This window comes from Mustelus asterias, chromosome 6 (genome assembly GCF_964213995.1).
Source record: "Mustelus asterias chromosome 6, sMusAst1.hap1.1, whole genome shotgun sequence".
In the NCBI taxonomy this organism is placed as follows: domain Eukaryota; kingdom Metazoa; phylum Chordata; class Chondrichthyes; order Carcharhiniformes; family Triakidae; genus Mustelus; species Mustelus asterias.
In genome coordinates this window covers 116,166,625-116,183,147 of record NC_135806.1, presented here as the reverse complement: position 1 = coordinate 116,183,147, position 16,523 = coordinate 116,166,625, and the positions used below count along the sequence as shown (strand labels likewise).

Below are 16,523 nucleotides of genomic sequence, written 5' to 3'. Positions count from 1 at the left end.
TGATCGGCGCAACTTGTGGGCCGAAGGGCCTGTTTGTGCTGTGGCTTTCTATGTTCTATGTTTAAAACTGCCATAGGCATGAAAGAACAAATTCCCTCTGAGCAGAGCCCATTCTATGATCCTACCATGGAAGATTTGAGAACCAGTGGACAGCAATTGAAGCCGAATGGCAAAAGAACCAAAGACAACATGGGGAGAATTTTTATTCTGCAGCAAGTAATTCGGACCTGCAGAATGCTAGGCCTGGGAGTGTGGTGGAGGCAGGTTTAATGGCTGGATAAGTACTTGAAGAGGGAATTTGATCTGATTTATTATTGTTACATGTATTGAGATACAGTGAAAAGTACTGTTTCTTGTGTGCTAAAGAGACAAAGCATACCATTCATAGAATACATAGGGAAGAAAGGAAGGAGAGGGTACAGAAAGGCTATGGGGAGAGGGCAGTGGAGTGGGACTCACTGGATATTTTTATTCATTCGTGGGACATGGGCATCGCTGGCTGGTCAGCATTTATTACCCATTCCTAGTTGCCCTTGGAGGGCAGTTGAGAGTCAACCACACTGCTGTGGCTCTGGAGTCACATGTAGGCCAGACCAGATAAGGACGGCAGATTTCCTTCCCTAAAGGACATTAGTAAAGCAGATGGGTTTTTCCGACAATTGACAATGGTTTCATGGTAGATTCTTAATTCCAGATTTTTAAAATTGAATTCCACCATCTGCTTTGGATTTGAAGTGAAGATGCCAGCGTTGGACTGGGGTAAACACAGTAAGAAGTCTAACAACACCAGGTTAAAGTCCAACAGGTTTATTTGGTAGCAAATGCCACTGGCTTTCGGAGCGTGCTGCTCCTTCGTCAGGTGGAATGAGAGATGTGCTCACAAACAGGGCATACAGAGACACAAACATTATTCTGTAAATTGAGTTTGTGTCTCTGTATGCCCTGTTTGTGAGCACATCTCCCACTCCACCTGACGAAGGAGCAGCACGCTCCGAAAGCTAGTGGCATTTGCTACCAAATAAACCTGTTGGACTTTAACCTGGTGTTGTTAGACTTCTTACTGCGGGGTTTGAATCCAACGTTAGCTGAGTTTCTGGATTAATAGTCTGGCCATAATACCACAAGGCCATCACCTCCCCCATCGCCTGGCCCTGCTACAGAGGGGCCAGCATGACTGCAAGTGGCTGAACGGTCTCATTCTGTGGTTCAATCATCCCGGTAAGTCAATCCATAAAAGCTTCCATTATTGAAAAAAAAACTTCCTCAAAGCACAAGGCTTCCCTTAATATTCTTTCAAAACTACTCCTGGGGCTCGCACCTTCTTTTTGAAGTGTTTTGGAATGTTTTGCCACCATAAAGGCACTGTCGAAGTCTCTAATGTGGTTGCCAAAGGGCAGACCCACAGAGCTTGAGAGCTCTCCATCAAAAGTGTCATCATTGAAAGAGGCCCATCAAGAAATCAGGGGGGGGGGGTGGGAGTTGGAGAAATTAAAATTAAACAACATAGGATTGTATATTAATGACTGGCACAATGTTTGGTTGATATTGCAGTTACTGCGTTTGGAAGTGGGGGGGGAAGGGTAAGGGGTAGGGGGTGAAGTAATGCATTCTTCCATGTTGAGAGTGGTAGGCGGCCGCTTCTGGCCAGCGCTGAGGGGGGGGGAGGGAGGAGCGAAGAGGGGGTGATTGACAGGGCAGCCATGGCGACGGAGCGGACCAATGGGCGGGCGGCAGAGAGGCGGAAGAGGGGGGGGCGTGTCCTTGGGAACAATACTGTATCTCGAGTCCGGGGAGGAGCTGCAGGAGGCCCATTCGCCAGTGTGTGGAGTGGAGGGCGCGAGGAGAAGTGGCGGCGGCGGCGGCGGCGGGGTGGAGGAGGGGGAAGTTAAAGCGGAGCCGAGGAGGTTGGCGAGAGAGAGCCAGCTGAGTGGCGCGCGAGGGGGAGGGAAGCGCGAGCTGCCACCTTGGCCGCGTGAGCATCAGGTAAACGGCCGGTTGGTTCAGACTAAAGGGCGCCGCGGGAGCCGTGTTCGAAGGGGTGGGGGGGTGTTTAGAGAGCGCGGCTCGAGCCGACCGCTCACGGATAGCGGGGCTCGGAGCAGCTCATTCACAGAACCCCCCCTCTCTTCCCATCCCAATCCGCGAGCTCCAAGCGCGGCCTGGAGCCGGACCCTTGTCAGACCCCGGCCTGTGTCTGAAAGGATTGGGCTGGGTTTTCCGGAGCTGCTCCTCGCAGTTACTCTGTGGGGGGCAACTTCTTGATTTTTTTATTTGTCGGGGGGTGGGGTGAGAGGTTAGTCATTAGCATTCCTGGGCATTCTAAGCGAACAGAAAGTTATACATTTAATAAAATGCTGTGAGGTGCGCAGTAGTCCCCCCCCCCCCGGGCTTGTGATTTTATTGTCCAGCATTGAGGGAGAGAAAACCGTCCTCGAACCAGCCTTTGCTTCTTTTGCTTTGATGCACATTCTGATGGGGCGGCCGTGTGGCATTGGATAAAGATTTGCTATTTTGGGGAACGATTTATAACGGAAAAGGAAAAACCCGAAACCCTTTCCGCCAGCATAAACCGACCACGTATTGACATTAATGCAGTCCATATGGATTGTTCTGCGGCGCTTCAAATTACTGTGACCTGAAAGCCGCTTTATTTGCTTTATTTTTTTGACGAACTTGTATTTTTCCCAAGTAATATGTATGGACGCAGTGCAGTGTCCACCCAGGATTTTTTTCATTGGTTGGGGGGGGGTGGGAAAGGAGAGTATCTCGAAGCCTTTTGATCGTTGAGTTGTGGGCATGAAGACTAGAATTTGAAATTCCTTTTTTTTTTAAATAAAAAAACTTAATATACCCAGTTCCAGTTAATTGACTTTGGGTTTTGCACTGCTGCTTCATCGCCCTTTTTACATTCCTTTGCAAAATGATCAAACTCCATTTTGCTATTTTAAAATTGTTGATTTTTTTATTTTATGAAAAATTATTTTTTTGGGGGGGGGGGGGGGGGAGAAGAGAACTTTTTGGCCAGATTTGATGAGTTCTCCCTGAGAAATGTATAATGCACAGAATTTTTGAGCTTCAGTTTGAGAGTAATCAAATCCACATGCTGTAGTGCTCTGGGAGACATTTGCTTTTCTTGCTAAACTTCCATTTCCAGATTGCAGTTGTTCTCCTGGTTCATTTCAAAAGGACTTGACAGTGGTAACACTTATTTTCGTTGTAAAATAGATATTCACACCAGTTTATCATTCATCTCAGTAAACAAAGAGCAATAGTTTGAATTTGATTGCATCATTCTGATCTGACAATGGTGGATTATTAATCCTGGGACATCTCCAGCTCCCAGCTATCGTACTGTATTGGATTGGCATTCTTTCAGTTTAATGCATAGATTGTCACAACTAAGTCATTCCCTTCGTTCGTAGGCTGACCTTGTTCTCGTTTGTTTCCTGAGTGCGTGAACGCTGTACTATTCTGCCAAAGTGGCACTTCTTTTAAACTTGGTGTTTTTCGGGGTAGTGTCAAATTTCTGTCCGGCAGGTCAAGAGGTGTGCACAATTCCCATCTAACTGCTTTTTCCTATGATTTTTAAATTCAATGTATCAAAAAGTGCAATGGTGCACTTTCCAGGTGAAGTAATAATGTTCCTTGCAAAACAGTACTTTGGGGACAGATATGCCACCAAGATTTTACACAGAATGTCTTAAAATATAATCTTTAGAATTACTTCAGACTCGGTGGTAACATGAGGCCAATACCAAGTAATTTTGCAATGGTTTCAGCTGGTTCCTGTTGCAGTCTATATACACTTGTCTTTTTTCTGCATGCCAGTTTGTTCCTTTTTTTTGTCTAGCTGGTCAAGCTTGGAAGTTCCACTTGTATAAAGCAAGATCTTCATACTAAACTGGTTTCTGAGGTTGAGTTGTAATGTTTTTGAAACATATGTGGATATGGAACACGCAAATAAGTTGTTGTCAAATTATTTTGTCAGAAATGTTGATTTTTGCATTGCATTTTTTAAAAAAACTTTCTCTTTCATTTAGGTTGAGACTGCTCACAGGCCAATATAGTTTGCTGTTGACTGATGGATATTTTTTGGCCGAAGCAGCAGAAAGATACGACAAGTTACTCAGCTGTGGAATCTTACTCTTTTTAGAATGTGCTGACACAATCAAGAAGGACACAGGAGTACTTTTTTTCTTATTTCTGAAGTGACATTGCATATTTTGAAGGAAATGGTACACAATTTTTCAAATGTTCTTTGACTAAGCAAGCACTGAAGAAAACTAGCATGTGCTTGATTGTGCAAAAAGTTCATCTGAAGTTTTAAAAATTTCTTGCCTGCTGAGTGGCTAAAAGACAAAAGTTTTTCTGCTTGTATGTTTTACATCCATAACAATAGAGAAAATGAGTGCTGATGGATATCAATATAGAGCTCTATATGAGTACAAAAAGGAGCGAGAAGAAGACATTGATTTACATACTGGTGATATACTGATTGTCACTAAGAATACCCTGTTAGCCCTGGGTTTCAGCGAGGGAGATGAGGCAAGACCAGATGAGATTGGCTGGCTCACTGGCTTAAACGAAACAACACAGGAAAGGGGAGATTTCCCAGGAACGTACGTCGAGTTTCATGGTTTCAGGAAAATTTCACCACCAACACCCAAGCCTAGACCTCCAAGACCACTGCCTGTGGCGCCAAATCCATCAAGACCAGAAGATTCTGACCAGCAAGGTCAGTCTTTTCAATTACACATCCAGGAATAATGAAGGAACTGGGTGGTATAGTATGCATCAGTTAAGAACAATGATTTTAGAAGTTACAATTGCTTAGTTTCTTGTACTTATTGAATTTTTAAAAAACCTGGAGAAATAGAAATTATAATTACTTATGATATTAGAGTTATAAAAGCTGGCTGGTTCATATATATTTTGAATGTTATTTTTGCTTGCTGAATATTTGTACATTAATCTCTAGCATGTGGAAAATGTCTTCTTGCTATTTGTAGGTCTGTGGACTGGGGGAAAAAAACAGTTAACAGGGTGTTGCTTGTGTAGATTTATTTTTCAACATTCTTTGCTCCTCCTCACCTGAAGGTGGTGAGTTTTGGTTATGGTGCAGTTACATGGGTAATCAATCGGTTTCTTTGACCCAACTCAAGTTTCATAGTCATGGGTTCCATATCTGAATTTTAGCTTTCTTGACAGCCATGCATGTGAGGTAGATCTCACTCAGTAGAGAACTGGAGCAAATACATTGACTATTTTTTTGTCTTTTCCATCTCATCAATTATACAGTAAAATCAATTAGTGCAATGGTTGAGATCAGCTAGCTAAGTCATTGACTAGGTTCACTTACTACACATACAGAATTGAGGAATATAATTCCATACAATAGGCATTTGTGTAAATTAAGTGAATTGCACCAGCAAAAAACTACTGTAAAATTTTTATTACATCCGGAGCTCCTTCCCTTCGAGTATTTGAATTTTCTCTCAATTTTTTTGTGTTTTGACTTTTTGCTTGCAATAGAAGAGGACTGCGCTTCTTCAATTGCAATAGGCATTGTGTGTGTGCCCTGAGGTTATGATCTGCTATGTAGTTGCGATTTTGTTAATTATTCCTAGTCTCTCAAAAATAACAGTAAATCCCTTAACACAGTTATTAAGATGTTAAGACAGAAGAAGATAAAGATACAAATTGTATTCAGAACAGCTATTCAATTTCATTACATAGAAACAGGCCATTTGGCCCAGCCAGTCCATGCTGGCATTTATGCTCCATTTAAGCCGCCTCCTATCTTTCCTCATTGGGTGTCTAGCAGCACCAGGGACCCCCAAGTTCAATTCCCGGCTTGGGTCACTGTCTGTGTGGAGTTTGCACTTTTCTCCCCGTGTCTGTGTGGGTTTCCTCTTGGTGCTCTGGTTTCCTCCCACATTCTGCAAGATGTGCTGGTTAGGCGCATTGACCCAAACAGGTGCTGGACTGTGGTGACGAGGGGAATTTCACAATAACTTCATTGCAGTGTTAATGTAAGCCTTACTTGTGACTAATAAATAAACTTCAAAATAAATTATCTTTAAATCTACCATCATAACGATCTATTCCCATCTCCCTTATCCTTGTCTAGCTGCCCCTTAAACACATTTGCTTAAGCCTCTCCCTGCCATAACAAGTTCCATTTTCTTGCTACTCTTTGGCTGAAAAAGTGTCTCTGAATTCTCTTTTGGATTTCACTGTGACTATTTTATTTTGATGACTTCTAGCTATGTTCCTCCCCACAAGAGGAAATATTCTCTCTCTATCCACTCGGACAGCTTTAAAATTGTGAAAGGTTTGACAATCAGGTTATCATCTTTATATGATATAGCAACCAGAACTGCGCACAGTACTGTCTTAATTGCGGTGTAACCAAGGTTTGATGAAGGTTTAACAAAACTTCCCTACCTTGCTTTAATTGTGAAGTTTGAAAGGAATCGGCTTTGAAATGTTTGAAGTTTTAGCAAATTCCAAGTTTATCTTGGACTGCCAGAGTTATTAATCATTGTTACCTTATTTCGGTGAGTCATTTTGAGTATTTGACTTTTGACATGGCCATAACGCTGCGTCTGGGTCAAATATTAACATTTGATCTCCTAGTTAACCCACCTCTGGCCCTCAGAGTTAAGATTACTATGTGGATTCAATGAAATTGAGCATTAGGATGGTAGAGGTTCAAGGGAAAGATGTTGAGACATTAAAGTCAAACTGACTGCAGTCTGGCAGTTAATTAGGAATAAGAACTTCAACTTTTAAATATGGTGCCTTTAACGTAATTGTCCCAAGGCACTTCACGGGGGCATCATGAAATAAACATGGCAGCCATTAATAATGAAGTCAGATGGCCAAACGTTGGTCAAATAAGTAGGTTTTAAGGAGTGCCTTCAAGGAGCATAGAGAGATGTATAAATGCAGGGAGGTATTCCAGAGCTTGGAGTCTATGCAATTAAAATTGGGGATGGTCAAGAGGCCAGAATTTGAGTGCAGCTTCCCCAAGGGTTGTGGCACTAGAAGAGATTAGAGATGGGGAGGGGCAAGACCATGGGGGGGGTGGGGATTTGAAGTCACTGTTAAGAATTTTAAAATCAACATCAAGCAAAGCTTTGGATGATCTCCAGTTTACAGAAAGTGAAATGTGGAAGACTAGCCAAGAGCACATAGGCGTAGTCCAGTCTAGGGGTAACAAAGACTTGGATGTGGGCTTCTGAATGAGTTGGGATGGACAAAATCAGTGGTGTCATGTAGGTGGGAACAGGTGGTCATAGTAATGTGCAAATTTGAGGTCAAAAGCTTATCTCAAGATCAACTGTGACACCAAGCTTATGAACAAACTTTCTTCATCTTAGAATATTGCAGGTGAGAGAAATGGCATCGGTAGCTAGAGAATGGAGTTTGGAGTCAGGACTAAAAACAGTGTATTCAATCTTCCCAATATTTAGATGAAGATTAATATATTCCAATAAGATAATTGAGAGGCTCTCTACATTACTCAAGTTTGGTTTGAACTGTGCTTCCGTGTTTCTATTAAACATAAGACGTGATGTTCAGTTTTTATCTGATTAATCAGCTTTACACCTACAGTTTAAAATTCTAGCCTTGGTTCTGCACTACAGAAGAGTTTCAATCTGGGCTAGTCTTCTAGAATCAGTGTCTCCTGATAGCTGAGCATTCCTTTGGGACTTTGCAATTCTATCCCATTCTGCAATCTCATTTGTACAGGCTACTTTATAAATGATGAGTTGGTGAAAGAGAGTATGTTGAGGATAGGCATTAGAAAGGGAAAAACAATCTGTTCCTCTAGTGATGAGTGCACTGCTTTTGGGGATGGATGGAAGTTATCTATATTGATAAAAATGTTTTCCAGTCTTCTCCCTGTAACTAGTGTTTTTGTTAACTTTCTTCTCTTCGTGACATGGCTCTTGAGATTCAGAGATTTTGGTTTATTGCAATAAAATGCATCACTGCATGATCCATGACTTTGCAAAGTTCTGAAGCTAAGGTTAGAGAGTGTTGTTCAAAATGAGAGTTTTCTAATGAGTAGGGTGTGCCTTGGGTTTGATATGTTATTATCTAACTGTTAAGTTGTAATATGCAGCCAAGCTGGAATATTTGGAAAGCAGTTGAATTTTTAGTTTTATTTTTGCTATGACAGGAAAAACTGCGTGCATTGCACTTCTGTTACAAAAGTGCTCTCTTATTTAAATAAAACTCGATCTTGACTCTTGAAGTTTTGGGGCATTTATCTTACAGCACACCTTGTTTAAACATGCATCAACTTGATTCTTGCGATCTAAGTTTTTGGACTAAAGGTGCCCTATATCCATGATGTCCCAGGTATACTCGTATTTTTGACTTTCTTTCCTCTTTCCCCTGTGTTTCTATCCTATTACGAAGTCACTGTGCTAGTTTATAAATGGAATATATATTTTGGGTACATTTCATGGACTTTCCTCATACCTTTGATTAGTATTAGCTAATTTTTTCCCCTTTTCCTGTTGTAATTTTTTTATGGGGCTTGCAAATGGGCAAGTAAATAGCTGGCTCCTAGATTGTGAGCGAGGGCTGGAAGGACTGGCAATGAGAGAACCAAGGGACGAATGATGTGTAGTGAGAGAGGTAGCAAACAAAGGGAGCTTGGAGCTCAGGAGGAAAGTGTCAATTGGGAGGGTTAGAAAGTGGTAAAAAGAAGGGAGCGAAGGATCGGGAGAGAAGGATCGGGAGAGTGGCAAGTGGAAAGTCAGTTGGGAGTTGAGCAATATTGCCAGTTAGATTTAAGGTGCGACCAATACGTTTTTTTTTAATGTAGTAGTTACAGGTCAGGAACATGCCACATCTTTGCTTTCTTAGAGGTAAGCAATTTTTTTTCATGTCGTACACCGTCTTTTAAAAGCGTTAGCTGTACAAAATGAAGAATGAGGTCATATTACAATGGTGTGCATTTATATAGCATCTTTCCCATATAAAACATCCTCAGGTGTTTTGCAGGAACATATAAGGCTAAAGTTTGTGCTAAGCCATGTAAGGTGATATTAGGGAAAATAGCCAGAAGCTTGGTCTCAGGTAGGTTTTAGGATGAGGCTTATTGGCGTGAAGAGATTTAGGGAGGAAATTCCAAAACTTTGGGGCTTTTATAGCTGAATTCATGGCCAGCAATTGTGGAGCAGTAAAATTGGGGATGCTTAAAAGCCAGAAATACAGGATATGGGCCAGAGGAGGGTGAGGTCATGGAGGGATTTGAAAACATGAATGAAAAATTTTAAAATGGAGGTGTGTGACCAGGAGCCATTGAAGGCCAGTAAGTACAAGAGTGATGGATGAATGTGTCTTAGTGCAAGTTAAAACACCAACAGTTTTGAATAAGCTCAACTTTACAGTGGATGGAATCTGGGAGGCTGACAAGGAGTGTGTTGGAATAGTCAAATCAAGAGGTAACAAAGGCAAGGTTGACAGTTTCACCAGCAGATGACTGAGGCAGGGAAGCTGCTGGGTGATGTTAGAGGTGGGTATAAGTGGTCTGTGTGATGGAGAGCTCATCTTGGGGGAAGTATAACTCCAATGTTATGACCAGTTTGGTTCAGACTCACAGTGGAGTGGCAAGGGTACAGAGTTGGCAGTAAAGACCAAAGACAATGGCTTTAACCTTTCCAATATTTATTGGAGGAAATATTTGCTTATCCAGTACTGGATGTTGGACAAGTAGTCTTGAGAAATGGTGGTGAGGTATAACAATGTGTCGTCGGTACACGGGTGAAAACCAACTTTTTTGAATGACATCACTGGGGAACGGATAGATGAAATTTACAGCACGTTTTTTCCTTGCTGGTTGTACCCAGTTTGGGGCAAGGAACATGAAAATTTGATTTATTATTGTCACGTATTAACGTACAGTGAAATTCTTGCGCGCTATACAGACAAAACACACCGTTCACAGAGAAGGAAACGAGAGAGTGCAGAATGTAGTGTTACAGTCACAGCTAGGGTGTAGAGAAAGCTCAACTTAATGCAGGTAAGTCTATTCAAAAGTCTGACAGCAGCAGGGAAGAAGCTGTTCTTGAGTCGATTGATATAAAAGTCTGAGGTCATGTATCTTTTTCCCGAAGGAAGAAGGTGAAAGAGAGAATGTCCGGGGTGCGTGGCGTCCTTAAACGTGGCGGCACGGTAGCACAGTGGTTAGCACTGCTGCTTCACAGCTCCAGTGTCCTGGGTTCGATTCCCGGCTCGGGTCACTGTCTGTGTGGAGTTTGCACATTCTCCTCGTGTCTGCGTGGGTTTCCTCCGGGTGCTCCGGTTTCCTCCCACAGTCCAAAGATGTGCAGGTTAGGTTGATTGGCCAGGTTCAAAATTGCCCCTTAGCGTCCTGGGATGCGTAGGTTAGAGGGATTAGCGGGTAAATATGTGGGGGTAGGGCCTGGGTGGGATTGTGGTCGGTGCAGACTCGATGGGCCGAATGGCCTCCTTCTGCACTGTAGGGTTTCTATGATTTCTATGAATTATGCTGGCTGCTTTGCCAAGGCAGCGGGAAGTGTAGACAGAGCCAATGCATGGGAGGCTGGTTTGCATGATGGATTGGGCTACATTCACGTCCTTTTGTAGTTCCTTGCGGTCTTGGGCAGAGCAGGAGCCATACCAAGCTGTGATACAACCAGAAAGAATGCTTTCTATGGTGCATCTGTAAAAGTTGCTGAGAGTCATAGCTGACATGCCAAATTTCCTTAGTCTTCTGAGAAAGTAGAGGTGTTGGTGGGCTTTCTTAACTGTAGTGTCGGCATGGGGGGACCAGGACAGTTTGTTGGTGATCTGGACACTTAAAAACTTGAAGCTCTCGACCTTTTCTACTTCGTCCCCATTGATGTAGACAGGGGCATGTTCTCCTTTACGCTTCCTGAAGTCGATGACAATCTCCTTCGTTTTGTTGACATTGAGGGAGAGATTATTGTTACTGCACCAGTTCACCAGATTAATGTTTAAAGTTCATTTTTTTTGGTACTTCTATTCCAACCAAAAAACCCAATTCAAATTAAATCCAATTCATGGTCCCCATATAAAAATCGAACAAGATCCAAGCTGAGACATTGCACCTCATCCTGGGCTTGATCTGATGCTTCATCTAAGCCAAAAGACCACGATAGCTTTGAAAATATTGCATCAGGCCAACCTTGGTTTAACCTCATTGGCTATCCTGATCCTTTACTCTACCCTAAGCAAACCATCATCGCAGGTGTCTGCACACCCGAAGTGCAATGGGCTAGCCTCGTCACGGTTTCCACTCTGTCAGGTTGCTTCCAAGAAATCCTTCTCCCTTCAGGTGATCAGTGGCAATTACATGCCTTAAAATTAGTCATCACTGGTTAAAGGTAGCAAAGAACTAGAATTGCTTGAAACATGAAGGCTGGATTTAACCACAACATTAGAATATTGGAGATCTCTAACTGAAACACATTTTCTTCCAAAAACCAGTTTGGCCTGTCTCGATCAAATTATCTGCAAGGGATAATGATTATGACATGCCTTCCTGCATGCTTGGGTTGCTATTTTGAATAAATTAACCCTTCAATCGCATTAACAGCTTATGTATTGGAGTCAGGTGACCAAGTAAAATAAGATGTCTGTTTTTATGTTTGAATTGTAGTAATTAGCCCCTAGGTTTGTACAGTTCAGTTATTTAATTACCTTCTAATTTCAGTAGTCAAAATGCTAGAAAGCCAATAATTGCTGGGATAACCTACATATTCCTTTTAAATGAACAATGTTATAGAAATGTTCATTGTAAGTCATAGTATGGATGCCCAGAAATACCATTAGTTGTGGCAAATCCAAATTATCTGTCTTTGAAGCGCATCTGGTTTTTATTCCCTACTTTAACCCATCTAGCAAGTGATTTGTTACTCTTAAAATCTTGAGTTAACTATTTTGAATTGCCAAGCATCTATATACTAATAGTTTCTTTCCATAAGATGCTTCCTCATCTGCTGAAACATGCTGACTGTTCAAGATGAATATAGGTAATAGCAGAGTTGCCCTGATTAGGCAGAAGAGGTAAAGCAGATAAGGAATCATTGGCTACTTATGGGCCTCAATTGGCCCAAGGGCATCTAACCTCCTGATGACCTCCTCATTGCGAGTATAATTGCAGAGGGACGCAAGGATGAGTGGTATGATGGCAGGCATGGCACTTACTGAATTTTATGTAACCCCTGCTGACAGAGAATAAAAACCAACCCTGTGTCCTAACATGTTGAAGAGACGAGCTGTCTAAAATTGTCTTTGGATAATTTCAAATAGTCAGTGGGAAGTAATTGAATTATTTTGTTCATATTTAAGAGATCTAATAGACCCACATGGTTTAACTTGGGGTCTTTAACAATTCTATACTTTTCATTTCTGTCTTCAGAAATGAACTGCAGTGTTTGGTTTGCTGCTTTTTATTGCCTTACTAGCCTCTTGTAGCATTTAGTAACGTGTATCTATACCCTGAGATCTTTCTATTCTTAACTCCATCATTTGTTACTTATTTTCCAAGGAATAATGTGGCTCCTTGTACTTCATACCAAAATGTACTACCTCACACTTAATTCCAAGCTCTTTTCCCAATCCCATGCAATGTTGTCTTGTATTTTGTTGCAGTCCTCCTGTATTAATTACACCCTAATTTACTATTGTCGTCTCATTTTGGAATTGGAAATTTGATCCCAAAATCTAAATTGTTTTTGTAAACCGTGGGCCCAGCATGAATCTTTGAACAGCATTTGCCAAAATATCTGCCAAGTATATGCTAATGCCATTGAGGAAAACCTGATGCACTCAGAATTGCATGTACAGATTAAGTTGCCACCGATCGATTTGTCTTTCTCTATTACACCTTGTGGGTTTTTATCCTTTACCCAATGGTGTACTTACCTAGCTTTAGTTGACACAAATCCGTTTTCAGTGGCAATAAAATGGTATTCCTCCAATTTGAGAAAGGAGTTCATGAAGTGGTATGCTGCTTTTTGACTGACTGATTTCATGTTCTTTGTCTAAAGAACTAGTGCCTGGAAGCAAAATTCTTCGATGAGCAGCTTCAGGCATGGACAAGTTAAGTCTCCCCAGATACGATAGAAATGCTGCCATATAAACACCGTAGCTATCATTTGGTGGTAAATTAGTCTATACATGCCATTCTAAATTGTTGATGTTCTTTCCAGTAGTATTTGCATATAGAATGCTGTTTAATTTGTATTTGAAATGGTGGTATGCCTGCTATAGTAACCATTTTAGATTGGGAGACTACCAAGATTGCTAATGGGTTTAATGAAATCTAAGATTCCTATAGTGGTTCAGTTCAAATGTTACTAAGATGCTGCTGTTTCATACCTATTGTTTCACACTGCTTAAAGTATATTAATCACCTTTTTGTAAATAGAATGCTGGAATTTGGCTGCAACTGCAAGTTTCACTTATTGCCATAAATCCTTGTGTTGTGGATTAGATTATAAAAGAAGGAAATGATTTGTCTTCTGCGCATCACATTATTGCATGCATAAGGGTTGCTAAACCCCTTTGCATGTGACTATGTTTGACTTGTTGATTTGGAATAAAACTCAAAAGAATTCTGTAACATTGGGAGGCGGTGAGATAGTGGTAATGCCACTGGACTAGTAATCCAGGCTCGGAACACCGATTCAAATCCAACCATGAAATTTCAATTTAAATAATATCCAGAAGTCCAAGTAATGGTGACCATGAAACTATCATTGATTTTTATTAAAAACACAACTGGTTCACTAATATCCCTTTTTAGAGAAGACAATCTGCCATCCTTATCTGGGCTGGTCTACATGTTATCCAATAATGTAGTTGACAAATACCACTCCGTTCACTGGCAGTTAAGAATGGGCAACAAATGCCAATGATGCCCACATCCAAAGAACAGTAAAAAAAATCTACTCTAGATGTTGCAATAAACTCTGCAGCACTTTTATAGACATGTCTTGAATTCAGTGCTTGGACATATGCTACATTGAGAGCATAATTCATTTGTAACAAAATCTGGCCAAATCAAAATCATCTGTTGCTGTGAATCCCCGCCAATCTACTGTATAATTTTCTGTTCAGTTAAATTTAATATAAAACAGTGATCTGGCCTTGGAGACTTGCATGACCTTCGCTGGCCTCGGGTGACTGTCTGTGTGGATTTTGCACATTCTCCCCATGTCTGCTTGGGTTTCCTCTGGGTGCTCTGCTTCCCTCCCACAGTTCATAGATTTGCAGATCAGGTGGACTGGCCATGCTGAATTGCCACTTAGTGTCCTGCGATGTGTAAGTTAGGGGGATTAGTGGGATAAATGTGGGGTTACAGTGACCGGGCCTGAGTAAGATGCTGTTTTGGGGGGGTCAGTGCAGACCCAATGGGCCAAATGACCACCTGTACTGTAAGGACTCCATGATTCTGTTTTCTCTCCCAGTTTTTAAAAAAATATTTTTTTTTTCATGGGATGTGGGCTTCACTGGCAAAGCCTGCATTAGTCCCCCATTGCTAATTGCCCTTGAACTGAGTGGCTTCCTTGACCATCTAGGAGGGCTGTTAAGAGTCAGCCACATTGCTGTGGGATTGGAGTCACATGTAGGCCAGACCAGCCAAAGGTGGCAGATTTCACTTAGTGAACCCAATGGGGTTTTTACAATAATCAATAGTTTTATGGCCACCATTACTGAGACTAGCTTTATATTCCAGACTTATTAATTGAATTTAAATTCCTCCAGCTGTCATGGTGAGTTTTGAACCTGTGCCTCCAGAATTTTAGCCTGGGCCACTGGACTACTAATCCAATGATAAAGAACCAAGAAAATTACAGCTCGGGAATAGGCCCTTCGGCCCTCCAAGCCTGCACCGACTGTGCTGCCCGACTTAACTAAAACTCCCTACCCTTCCAGGGACCGTATCTCTATTCCCATCCTATTCATGTATTGTTCAAGACGCCCCTTAAAAGTCACTATTGTGTCTGCTTCCACTACCACCTCCGGCAGCGAGCACCAGGCACCCACCACCCTCTGTGTAAAAACAAAACCTGATATCACAATGTCAATCTAACCTATTAAAGGAGACAATTTAAAACATAATTGCATTATAAAGTCTTGCATTTGTGACACTAAGTACATCTCCAACTGCCTTTTGGAAGTTCCTGTGTAAGCTGTTTCAATTACCAGATCTTACTGTTTCTCAATAGGAAGGGTTTTTCCTCATTTTCCCCTCAAGTTCTTTTGTCAATTATTTTAAATGAATGATCTCTGCTTAGCTACCTGTTTTCCAGAGGAATGTTTCTTCCTATCAAAACCCCTTAAATTTTGGAATATGTTGATTCAATCACCATTTGCCTTTCCTGTATTCTAAAGGGAATAATCAGCAACCTTGTCACATAATCCTAAACTCTGGTATTCTCCTGGTAAACATCCTCCAAATACTATCCAAGACCTTCATATTGTTCCTAAAATGTGGTATCCAAAATTGTGCACAATATTACTGAGGCCTAACCAGTGATTTGTAAAAGTTTAGCATGACTTAAGATACTAAATATCTCTCTCATTCTTACTGTAAAGAATGTAGTGTTCTTTCCTCCTTGAACTTGCATTGTACACTGTTGATCTTTTTTTCTCCATGATGAAGGTACCTGAAACTGCTCACAGTACTCTGACTTCTGGTCATTGACTTGGACAATATTATGATCTCTTTGCTGTTGTACTCTTGCTGTTGTCCCCTATTTGTAACATGGAAAACACAACAAGCCTTTTTATGACTTGTCTACCCTACTTTTGAACTCTTAATAATATTGATTATAGTTCTTCATTCCTACACACCCTTCAGTGTCTTTCCATTAAGTTTATATCATCATTTCTTATTTTTCCCCTCCCAAAATAGATCATATCTCATTTCTCAATATATTACCTGTCTGGCTGTTCCTCCAATTGATATCTTTCTGAAGATGTTGTCCTTTTTGCTGTTTGTCAACGCTCCAACATTTTTTTTCAGAAAATTCCCTTGCACAGATGCCCAAATCATAATTACCTATAACTCAGGACTTTTTTCACATCAAAAGTGATCAACCTTGGATGGACTCCAGATTAAGTAATGGAGGCAAAAATTATGGGATGACATAAGAATAGGATGTTGCAATGAGGAAAGCGTGGGATGCTTTTGGACTAATTAACAAAGAAAATTACAGCACAGGAACAGGTCCTCCAAGCCTGCACTGACCATGCTGCCCGACTGAACTAAAACCCCCTACCCTTCCGGGGACCATATCCCTCTATTTCCATCTTATTCATGTATTTGTCAAGACTCCCCTTAAAATCCCCTTAGTATCCACTTCCACTACTTCCCCCGGCAACGAATTCCAAGCACCCACTACTAAGTTGAATCATATTCTAACCTGTATTTACCTTGTGATTTTGACATGTGGACCCAGAACAGACCCAGCATTGCTCTAATGTTTACTCTTCCAATATTA

General features: G+C 41.4%; 1 protein-coding gene across 2 annotated transcripts in view; it reads left to right on the top strand.

Annotated features, from left to right (window-relative positions):
• The first annotated feature begins 1,796 nt into the window (after nucleotides 1–1,796).
• pik3r1 (phosphoinositide-3-kinase, regulatory subunit 1 (alpha)) overlaps nucleotides 1,797–16,523 on the top strand; it is a 76,029-nt gene continuing 61,302 nt past the window's right edge. The window contains exons 1-2 of one of the 2 annotated variants that reach the window (XM_078215001.1): nucleotides 1,797–1,983; nucleotides 4,041–4,735. In XM_078215001.1, the coding sequence (XP_078071127.1) occupies nucleotides 4,405–4,735 (331 nt within the window). In that variant the 5' untranslated portion in view covers nucleotides 1,797–1,983; nucleotides 4,041–4,404. The remainder of the gene's footprint in view (nucleotides 1,984–4,040; nucleotides 4,736–16,523) is intronic. The other variant, XM_078215002.1, reaches the window with a different exon arrangement.